The sequence below is a fragment of the Saimiri boliviensis genome, chromosome 1, assembly GCF_048565385.1.
Source record: "Saimiri boliviensis isolate mSaiBol1 chromosome 1, mSaiBol1.pri, whole genome shotgun sequence".
NCBI classification, from domain to species: Eukaryota; Metazoa; Chordata; class Mammalia; order Primates; family Cebidae; genus Saimiri; species Saimiri boliviensis.
In genome coordinates, this window is record NC_133449.1 from 68,172,462 (window position 1) to 68,184,744 (window position 12,283).

General features: G+C 38.5%; 1 protein-coding gene across 1 annotated transcript in view; it reads right to left on the reverse strand.

Moving 5' to 3' along the window:
- Nucleotides 1-1,721: 1,721 nt before the first annotated feature.
- Nucleotides 1,722-12,283, reverse strand: part of GMCL1 (germ cell-less 1, spermatogenesis associated) — a 56,049-nt gene continuing 45,487 nt past the window's right edge. Inside the window, exon 14 of the mRNA XM_010333504.3 lies at nt 1,722-6,965. Within this exon, the coding sequence (XP_010331806.2) occupies nt 6,837-6,965 (129 nt within the window). The 3' untranslated portion in view covers nt 1,722-6,836. The remainder of the gene's footprint in view (nt 6,966-12,283) is intronic.

Consider the following 12,283-nt stretch of genomic DNA (forward strand, 5'->3'; position numbering starts at 1 on the left):
TAATCTCTGATGTGATAGTGTTAGGAGGTGGGGCCTTTGAGAGTTGAATAGGTCTTGAGGGTGAGGTCCTCATGAATGAGATTAGTGCCCTTATATTATAAGAAAGACCCCAGAGAGATTCCCTTCCCCTTCCACCATGTAAGGACACAGCAAGAAGGCACTATTCTGTTCTATGAACTGGGAAGTAGGCCCTCACCAGATGAAGAACGTGCTGATGCCTTGATCTTGAACTTCCCAGCCTTCAGAACTGTGAGAAGTACAATTCTGTTGTCTATAAAGTCACCCAGTCTATGGGACTCTGTTCTAGCAGACTGAATGGACTAACACTGTCCAAAGACTTTCTCCTATGTAATCTTCTAAAGGTTTTATAATTTTTCTGGTGTTATATTTTGTCAAATGTTTTTTCTGCATCTATTAACATGATCATGCAATTTTTCTTTAGTTTGTTAAAATGGTAAATTACATAAATCAAGTGATTCCCCTGCCTCAGTCTCCCAAGTAGCTGGGACTACAGGCATGTACCACCTACACCTGGCTTATTTTTTGTATTTTATTAGAGACAGGATTTCACCATGTTGGCCAGGATGGTCTTGATCTCCTGACCCTGTGATTCATCTGCCTCGGCCTTCCAAAGTGCTGGGATTATAGGCATGAGCCACCGAAAGCAGCTCTGAGGTTTGAGTTTAGATTCAGCTCCACTGTTCCACAGCTTTACCACCTTGGATCATGTTCTTAAGCTTTAAGCTTTCAGTTTTTTCTTCTCTAAAATTAGAATAATAAAGTTGAACACTTTAATACTTTAGACTGTTGTGAGGAATAACAGCACATAGCACTTAGTAAATGTGTTTCAAAAATCTGAAATGTTTTAATCAGATATGGTGTCAGTCTGTTTCTACTGGTATATCAGAATATCACAGACTGGATAATTTACAAAGAACAGAAGTTTATTTGGGTCATGATTCTGAGGACTGGGAAGTCTAAGAGCATGCTGCCAGCATCTGGTGAGGGTCATCCCCTGGTGGAAAGCATTGTATGGTGAGGAAGCATGTGTGACAGAGAGCAAAAGGGGGAGGAGGCAAACTCATCCTTTTCATTAGAAACCCCCTCCCACAGTAATGGCATTAATTCATTCATGAGCATTGAGCCCTCATGACCTGATCACCTCTTCAATGTTCTGCCTCTCCACACTGTTAAAATGGGATTTCAATTTCCATTTTATGAACTTTTAAGGGATACACTCAAACCACAGCATATGGTAAGACACACAGACACAGAAATGAATTTTGTCATGAAGGAAGACGTTTTCAACTGAGTTAAACACTACAGTTAGCTTCCTAGAAGCAGGAGGCACAACATCTCACACAGGGAAGTACCAGGATTGACGAGGAGGTGGAGGGAATGATGGGAAAGCATGGGTGAGACTTTACTGTGGTTGTCATGGGAAGGAATGAGTGAGACAGGGTAAGCAGCTCTAAGACTGGCTAGTTGGAATACTTTCAGCAGGCTCTTAGGTGAGAGGCTGGCCTTGGGGTGATTAGGGGATGGGAATATTGGTTTGGCTTGTGAGAGTTTGTTAAAGGAGGTAGCTGGGGATATGATATTTGGATTGGCTGGTGTGTATATGTAAGGCATGTTCCAAAGGGAATCTTTTAGTCCTAGGAAGAGAAGTCTTAGCAAGAAACCAGATGTCAAAACATCAGAAAATAAAAAGGCATGATTAGTACAGTTTGTCATTATTCACACATTTATTGCACACCACATGTATCAGAGGATTAAACAATGAAAAAGATACAAGTCGTGAGTAGCTTGCAGTCCAGTAGGGGATACAAACAAGTAAACAGTGTGAAAGTACATTAATGGGGGAAGAACAGAGTATTAGGAGGGCACATACTATGGGAAGGGTTGTCAAGAAAAGTTTCTGGGAGAAAATAATGTTCAAACAAGACCTAAAGTATGAACAGAAACTAGCCAGGTGAAACAGGCTGACATCTGTGCTGGGCAAAGGGGGAAGAGATTGTCCAGGCCGAGGAGACTGCATGTGCAAGGGCAAGAAGCGAGGAGGGACAGGATGGGCTCTTTAGAGAGCTAAGGAAAAGTACGACAGCCACCTTAGGGGCAGAGTGTGGAGATGTGAAGACAAGGCTGAAACAGACTTGTTACCTATAGTAAAGAGTTATCATGAGGGCAAATGGGGAACCTTCAAAGAATTTCAAGATTTTAAGGATAGGAGAATAGAGAATTGAATTCTGCAGATAACTCTTTGGGTAATAGGGAGACTCAGTTAGAGAGGAAAACACAGGAGGTTGGTGCAATAATCCAGGTTGGAAATTATCGTGGTCTGTACTAAAATGGTGGCAGTGGGCAAGGTAAGAAATGGCTGCATTTGAGATACAGTTGGTAAAACCAGAAGAACGTTGTGATTTCTGGATGCAGAGCATGAGGGAGTTGGAAGATTTGAGAATGACATCTAGGTTTCTGGCTTGCACAACTGAGTAGCGTCATTCGCTGACATGAGGCATACAAGACAAATTCCCGGGAAAGTAGATGCATGCAGATCTGGACAGGCTAACTTGTGATGCTATTTTGAACACTCAAGAGGAGATGTCAACTAGATGTGTAACTGGAACTTGGAAGACAGATATAGGCTGGAACTACAGAATAAGGAATTATCAAAATACAGATGGTCATTTGAAGCCAAGAGAGTACATGAAATCACCTGGTGCAGGCTCTGGAGAGAAAAGCACCTGGAAATTGCCAGAGGAAGAAAACAAAATGAGATCAAGGAGTGGTCAGAGAAAGAGAAATAGTGTGATGTCAGAGAAGTTTAAGAGAAGACTCCTTTTTAAGGAGAACAAAGTGATCAATTTTAAATATTAAAGGAAATGCACATCTAACCTATGGGATTGAACCAAAAGTCTTTTTTGACCCAGGAAATTTTATTTTGACCTAGGAAGTTTTATTTTTTTACCTCTGCCAGTCCTAGTTCATATAAAATTACCAGCCATAGTTTATTTTTAAGAGACAAGGTCTTGCTCTGTTGCCCATGCTGGAGTATATTGGGTCCAATCAGAGCTCACTGCAGCCTTGAACTGCTGGCTCAAGCAATCCTCCCGCCTCAGCCTACTGAGTAGCTAGGACTACACCCAGTAAATTTTTACTGATTGATTCATTGGAGATGGAGTCTCACTGTCACCCAAGCTGGAGTGTAGTGGCATGATCCTGGCTCACTAAACTGCCTCCTGGGTTCCAGCAATTCTCCTGCCTCAGCCTCCTGAGAAGCTGGGACCACAGGCATGTGCCACCATGCCTGGTTAATTTTTGTATTTTTAGTATACACAGGGTTTCACCATGTTGGCCAGGCTGGTCTTGAACTCCTGACCTCAGGTGATCCACCCTCCTTGGCCTCCCAAAGTGCTGGGATTACAGGCATTCATGAGTCATCCTGTCTGGCTTTAGCCATTAAAAAAAAATTTTTTTTTTGTAGAGAGGGGGGTCTTGCTATGCTGCCCAGCCTGGTCTCAAACTCCTGGCCTGAAGAGATCCTCTTGCCTTGGCCTCCCAAAGCGCTGAGATTACGGGCATGAGCCACCATGCCCAGCCTTTACTTTATACTTTTGTATAAATGCATGCTGTTGAGTAATTCTGCTCCATAATTAGATATAATCTGACCACTAGTTAACAATGACTGATGCCCTTTGAGGATTTTTGCTGTTTGTACCTCTGTACCTTAGACCTTGGGAAGAATTTAAAACTCTGTGGTTGAGGAGAGAGTTATGCCATGCCTTTTTTTAAAAATCCAGTCACATGACTGGGTCCATATTGTTTGAACATATTTCAGGTGATTGACAAGTCATCTATGCTTATCATTTGTACCCCTGGCTCTAATATTTTCTATTCTTTACACAGGTTCATCTTAAACAGTTTAACCATTACTAGTCCAATATTGTACATCAGCTATCAGAACTTTCTGCAATAGAAATATTCTATATTTTTACTGTCCAATATGGTAGGCACCAGCTACATGAGTTACTGAGCACTTACAGTGTGGCTAGTGTGACTGAGGGAGTACATTTTAATTTTTTAAAAATTTTAATTAACTTACACTTAAGTGGCCACAGTGACCTTCAATAACCCTATTTTTGCATTTGACATTGAAAGTTGTCCACATATGACAGTAATCCTATTCAAAGACTTAAAATGAGATAAAATGTTAGCTGTGAAACACTTGGTTAAAAAAAAAAAAAGTGACTACCACTGTTCTCCACATGATTTTGCCTATCTTGGTAAGTTTCATGCCAAGCCACTTTTTTTTTTTTTTTAAAGGAAAGGTATTCATATCCCTTAATAACTTAGTGTGAAACTCTAGGACATATTTTCTTAAAGACTTCTTCCTTACTGATAGACACAAATAATGCTTAAAATGTAAATATTGTTTTCTAGCCCTAGAATAAAAAACAGTAGAGGCTATAAGACAACAGCTGACAAAACACAAAGCTTTCATAAATGATAGTTTATACTTTAGCTTACACTATTAACACTTTATTGAAAATATTTCTATTGAAAGAACAAACTATGCAAACACATCAAAGTATTCGGTAAGAAAACAAAAGGACATCTATACTACCAATGTGAATTACTAGCTGACAATTATCAACTTCTCAAAAAAGAACATTAACCTACTTGCGACTGAAGAAAGAATTATCCTGTCTATGGATGACATAAGCAACTTGGCCAAGACAGAACCATTGGATGAAACCACATACAACTCCAATTTGGCCAGTTAACTTATGTAAGTGAAATGAAACAGTTAGTTGTATTCATCAATATATTCAAACATTATCTTTACTTCCAAGATTTGCAAATAATTATCCAAATAATTTAAGCTTGGCATTTACATATTTTTCAACACATAAAGAAAGGGTAAGGAACCTCTTATACAGTAATGAGACAGAAAGAAAACAACAGCTTCCAGTGAAAGAAACCTAATATAGCCAAATATAAAAATAAGGAATGTAACCTCTTCTTTTTTTTTGAGATGGGAGTCTCGCTCTGTTGCCCAGGTTGGAGTGCAACGGCATGATCTCCACTCACTGCAACCTCTGCCTCCCTCCTGGGTTCAAGTGATTCTCCTGCTTCAGCCTCTTGAGTAGCTGAGATTACAGGCTTGTGCCACTATGCCTGGCTAATTTTTATTTTGTATTTTTTTTGTAGAGATGGGGCTTCACGAGGTTGGTCATGGGTGGTCTTAAACTCCTGACCTCAAATGATCCTCCCTCCTCGGCCTCCCAAAGTGCTGGGCTTACAGGTGTGAGCCACCACACCCAGCCGATGCCCAGCTGAAACGTAACCTCTTGATAACAGCTAAATCACTGTATTAGAAACATTTAAATTCCAGCTCTGGAGGTCAAGGGTGAGGCATTTAGAAGGTTTCTTTAAGTTTAACCAAGTGGACGAATTTTAAAAGAAAAGCAATTTATGAACCTATGGACATATCATTAAGAAAGAAAAAAATTCTTAATAGATTCCAAAAGTTAAAAGGAGTTGGAAAAAAAATCTAACTAGAAAGAAAAAAAATTTTGGTTTCAATTAAGGGGGGTTTGGTCCATTTTATATAAGAGATTATTTATTCTTTTTCCAAATGGGCATTTATTATTTGCACAGATACATAAAAATGATTCCTATATTAAAAACCATAATAAAACTATACATTAACCACAGAAGTACTTACTCTAACTGGAAAGAAAATGAACATGGCTATTTTTCAAAACAATTAACACAAAAGGTCCAAATATATAAATCATGACAAGTGTACATCTCATTTTTGACAAAAATAAGTTCCATTTTTACATTAATGCTTCATCGAACTTCTATATTAGAACCTCTGACCTTATTTACATTTACCATGAAATTTCTATTAGCATGTGTAACTCAAAGGCACTCAATTCAGAGGGTATAAAGTCCTGAGCTTAAGCAGGAAACAAAGTTCCCAACTAAAATTTGGACATAAATAATTCTAAAGATCAGAGAATATTAAAATGTTTAAAACTATAATATCTGGTACATAAATAATTCAAAACCTAATAATAAAGGTGTACAGACTGTCAAAGAAAAGACCATGTAAGGCAAGAAATATCCTCGGAATCAAATGGATTTTTCCCTTATTCAAGGTCATTTGAAGGTATGAAGCTACCTTTCATTGTTCTTAAAATCCTAGGAAAGCCAAATTTAAAAAAATAGCATGACAATGCTTACGTTTAAACAAAGTTTCTCGGCTTAGTTTTCAAAACCAGGAAGAAAGTATTTAATGACTAAAAACAAGTATGGACTGGAAAGATATGAGATTAAAAGGAGGAATCATAATGAGCAGGTGAAAACATTAAAGGAAAGCTTTACATGCACCAATTGAAAAGAGCATTTCTAATTGGCCATCCAAATTATTCTTTTAGATTACTTTAGCCAAATAAAAATAAATTCACAGATGGATAACTGAGGTCCACTAACATACAGTAGAAACAAAGTTTAAGCTAAAAATTAAATCTATATCTTGTTGCAGATAAATGTGAGATTTACCTATAGCAATTTTCTACTAAATTAAAAGCGTGAGTTGACATCTTTCTAACAGAAATGGTTTGACAGATATTTTCTTGGCTTTAAAATATTTTTTCATATATGCATAGAAACGCACTGAGGATAAGAATAATCTTCTGTATTGTCCGTACAGTTTGTAAGGCCTTTGTCATTGTTAGTCACCTTAGATGTGAATATCAGTAGGGCCATTAAATTAAAGCTGGCCTAAAAAGTTTTCAAAGTGCTAATGTTTCCAACTGATGAGATCTTCAGTTTTCTGCATTTTCTGGGTGATGATTATTTTCAACTCTTTTTTCTGGCGATATATATAAGAAGTTACAGCAGATATATAAAGGGAAGATCAGAAGCCTGCTGTCCAAGTTCATCACCACTTGTTCCTATAAGACAGATTTGCAGATTAATGACAATTAGATAGCAGTATCTTAAAAATAGAAACAAAAAACCAAACTGTTGAACTGAATGAACCAAAGCAGATAGTGTCCTGAGTCTGAGATCCACATCTCCACTCTCCAAATTCCCACTCACTAGCTGTGTGACCTTGTTAAATGCAGTTTCTTTAGTGTAAGATGGGAACAATATGAGTATCTGACTTACAGGAAGATTACATGAGACAAGCACAGAGGGTTTCACAAAGTCAGTTATATATTAAGTACTGAATGATGGTAATTATTTTCATTATTGTAAAAATTTCTGTCAAGTTTCTTACATATTTTGTGAAAAGACACAATGCCTAGAAATACATAAACTTCTCACTTGTCTTCAATTTTTTAAACATTTTATTTCCTTTAAAAAAATTAATAATTTTTTTTTTCTTTTCTTTTTTTTTTTTTTAATGAGACAGGGTCTTTCTATATTGCCCAAGCTGGCCTTTAACTCCTGGGTTCAAGTGATCTTCCTGCCTCATTCTCCCGCCTCAGCCTTCTGAATTGGCTTCAATTTCTGATGCCCCTTGGGTACAGCAAATCACTGGGATGAAGGTTGGGAGTCATTATCTCCAAAAAGCAGGGTTCCCACTACTGTTTAAGATTTCACACTGTCCCTATGACAAGCATGTAATTTGTCTCCTGAAACATAAAAATACATTATCAAGGAAAAGCAATTTCAGGTTCAGTGACATCAACACACACAAGAATGCTCAGAACTCCCAGAGACAGGAGCTGACGCTACACAAATATAACATCCCTGATGCTATACAGCTCTGTCTGGAACCTCACATATCCTTTACTAGAAGCATTTAGTAAACAGAATCAATCCTCAGAGTAAAAGAGGAAACACTAAAATGAGAATTCCTGTGTTTTAAATGCCTGGGATATGTTCTCTGAAATAGTATGCATTAGTTATACTTTATTTATTTTGGATAATATACTATTAAACACTGTTAATATCCAAAGTTTTAATTTTTTACTGAGGCATGCATTCCTGAATGAAGAGGGACTAAACTAGAATATTTGAGTGACTGAAGCAGACTCACTGGACACAGCTTCTCTGTTGACGGAACAAGAAGATAAATTTGAATAAAGAAGGTAGAGAGTACAAATGTCTCTCTCGCTCTCTCTCTCTCTCTCTCTCACACACACACACACACACACACACACACACACACACACACACAATCTCTCTCTCTATATATAAAGAGGAAAAGTGGTATTTAAAAAAGACATCTGTGAATAAAATCAGGTGAGGCCATCACCTAGACTGATTGTGCTAACAATGTCACCAGAAAGCAATGATGCCAAAGCATGGTTGGTCTTCAGATGCTTAAGACATCCTGAGCTAGTCAACATTTATATCAATAATCTGGGTGAAGGCACATTTAATAAATTTGCTGAGGACAAATGCTTTGATGATATGTATGTCTGATGATAAAAATCAAGATAAAAGGCTCTGAGGAGGATTGGCCTTCTGAGCCTAATTTGAATATAGTTAAGATTGAGACAGAGAAGAGTAAGTCAAAGGGCCAACTCTGGATAAAGAAGGAAGCCATGTGGGTATGACTTGGCTGAATGGACACACCAATTCTTCAATATTAAATTGTATTAATCTCCACTCTTCATTTCTAAACAGGATAGATCAAATCCTAGCTTCATCAAATCTGTTGCTTCACCTAACGGTTCAATCTGCATCTACATTTGCATTGCAGTACATTTATAGCAAAGTTCCATTTTCCTTATTCTACTACGATGGAAGCTGTGGAGCCCACCTATTGCAGCAGCAGAGCAGCAGCATCTTCCTAGGTCTCCATTTCTACTTCCAGAAAATTAGTTGTTCATCTCTATGTATAATAGATCCCTGCTTGAGGTTTTTGCAACTTATTCTGTACTATTCCTCTATTACTCCCCCACATCCTATCTTAAATGTCTAAATTCCAAGATCCATAAATACAACTAACTATCAGAAATCTTCACTTAATTATAAAGTAACTGAAATTCAAATCCTCAACCATTGGCTACTATCTAACCCAGGGGTCCCCAAACGTTTTACACAGGGGGCCAGTTCACTGTCCCTCAGACTGTTGGAGGGCCGGACTACGCAAGGTGTGACACCCTTCACAGCCAGCGTTGCTGCCTCCACTATCCCAGACAGTGGTATACAGTGTCACAGGCCCAGCACCGCCTCCAGTGCTGTATACAGGGATGGCGGTAATCAGCCTGTGACACTGTGTATACAGAGTCCTGGACATCTGCAGCAGCGGTGGGCCTCTTCTGTGGGAAGCCCACTGCTGCATGTTCCCCCATTATAAGATACCTCCTAAAAATAAGACAGCCCCTGTCCTTTGGGGGTAAAATTAATATAAGACAGGGTCTTATAATAGGGGAAACATAGTGTGTAGTAATGTGGGGGGAGACTTTTGGGCAAAGGGAGGTTATAGGGGCCATTATGTTGTTGTACATTTGGGGAGTATGGAGCCATTGTACTGTGTAGTAATGGTTATAGTGCTTTGCCTTTCTTCCTACTTCTGCTGTTATTTCACACTGCTTCCGGTGATGTGGGGTGCCGCAGCCGCAGACCAGATGTGCGTCATATGATGCGCTTCCGGAGCTGTGATCCGTGCATCCCGCATCATTGGAAGTAGTACTGTACGTGAGCGACGTTGTGCTTTGCGGCACCACCACATACAGTACTCCAGGAGCACAGGATGCAAATGCATCCTGTGCTCCTCTCACTGACCACCAACGAAAGAGGTGTCCCTTTCTGAAGTGCGGCAGGGGCCAGATAAATGGCCTCAGGGGGCCACATGTGGCCCACGGGCTGTAGTTTGGGGACCCCTGATCTAAGCATTCCTTTCTTTCTGGGCCACCTCCACTTTCATTCTTACAATTTGGCTTAAAAAAATAAATTTCTGGGTATTGTTGTTGATGGTGTTTTTTGTTGGTCTGTTTTTGTTTTGAGAGAGGGTCTCATTCTGTCACTCAGGCTGGAGTGTGGTGGTACGATCATGGCTCATTGCAGTCTCAGCCCCCCAGGCTCAAGTGATCTTCCTGCCTCAGGTTCCAAGTAGCTGGGACTACAGGCACCTGCCACCATGCCTGGCTAATTTTTTAAATTTTTTGTATAGATAGGGTTTTGTTATGTTTCAATGGCTGGTCTTAAACTCCTGGTCTCAAGCAATCCTCTTGTCTTGGCCTCTCAAAGTGCTGGGATTACAGGCATGAGCTACCATGCCAAGCCTGCAATTTGGCTTTGATTCCCCATCCCAGCTTTCAGATGTCTCACCAGGTTACCTTTTTTGCCCATCTCTTAAATACCATTGGTCCCTAGGGTTCTATCCTGTCATATTCCCTGCATGTTTCCTGTAAGTTATCTCATCCAATTATTTCTAGTTCAGGCATTGCTTGCAAACTCCAAATCCATTTATTCAGCCTATCAAATTTTCACCTTGATGCTCTCAAATTAAATATGCCCTAAACGGAATTTATCATTGCTTCACCATCACCAACACTGTGTCATGTTCATTTTCCTTCCTATAATTCAAATCTCAGGTAAAACCACTACTATAAATCAAATTGCCCAAACCAGAAAACCATAAACCATCTGACATTTCCTCATGCACACACACAATTAAGAATCAAATTTTCAATTGCACTACTTGATTTCCAGAACCCATCAATATTTTCATCTTCATTGCTACATTCTTTAAGGTTCTCATCACTTTTTATCTGAGTTATAGCTATATAATCAATAAATTGTTTTCTTGCCATTATCATGCTTTAATCCTTCCTACATATTGCTGTCTGAGGGAACCTTCTATAGTGCAAATCCATTTGGCATGGTCTTGTAAGATGGACAGTTACAAAATAAACATACAAAAATCACTAACTATTTTACATCATCAAAAACTATTAGAACAAATGGTTCATTTCATATTAGCAATTGAAATGTAAAATACAAAGCATTATACTTCCAGGAAATATACAGGAACAATATGGAAAAAAACTACAAATTTTAGAAAGAGATAGAAGAGAAGACCTAAATAAATGTAGAAAATATCATATTCCAGAAAGGAAGATATCAATTGTCCACAAACTACTCTATATATTTAATCACATAAATTAAAATCCCCATAGGAATTTTTGAAAGGAAACTTGACAAACTGATTCTACATCCTACAGGAGAATAATCATGCACAAAGAACTGAGAGATTTTTGAAAAAACCATTTTGAATAATGAAGGTGGTTTTGCATTACTAAATATTAAAATGCATCTTAAAGTTAGCCTAATTAAAACAATGCCTTGTCCTCATAACAAAGAAATCAATAAAACAGAAGTCCAGAAATGAAAGCAAGTTTTTAAGTATTTTGTGTCTGATAAGGCATTTTAAATGCATTGATACATCTGGTACATTTCAGATGTATCATCAAATACTCCAAAGTAAAAAACTAAGTCATAAAAAGAACAGAAAAATATATAGGTGACTATTTATATAATCCTAGTAAGAATAAGGGGGCCTAAGGATCACACCAAAAATAAAAAAAGAATTATAAAAGAAAAATATAGATTGTTTTGAAGGTTGAAAAGACAAATGACAAAAGTGTAAAACCTGTCCAGGCATGGTGGCTCATGCCTGTAATCCCAGCACTTTGGGAGGCTGAGGCAGGTGGATTGCTTGAGGCCTGGAATTCCAGACCAGCCTGGGTAACGTGGCAAAACCTAGTCTCTATATAAAAAATACAAAAAAGTTAGTGGGGTGTGGAGGTGTGAGCCTGTAGTCTCAGCTACTTGTGAGGCTGAGGTGGGCGGAAAGCTTGGGCCCAGGAGGTGGAGGCTGCAGTGAGCCAAGATTGCACCACTGCACTCCAGCCTAAGTGACAGAGTGGCAACCTGTCTTTAAAGAAAAAAAAAAAAAGGAACAAGAAAAAACTTAAAAATTAGCAAGAAAAAAATGACTATTTTAATAAAAAATTAAACAAACAATATAAACTGTCATTTTACATGAGATAACATGTTCAATAAGCATAAAAACCCCCAACAATACCAGTAACCAAAGAAATGAAAATTAAGGGTTGGGTGTAGTGGCTCACACCTGTAATCCTAGTACTCTGGGAGGCCAAGGCAGGTGGATTACTTGAGGCCAGGAGTTCAAGACCAGCCTGGCTAACATGGTGAAACCCTGTCTCTACTAAAAATACAAACATTAGTGCACTACAGTCTGGGTGAAAGAACAAGACTCTATCTCAATTCTACTTCTTAGAATTTT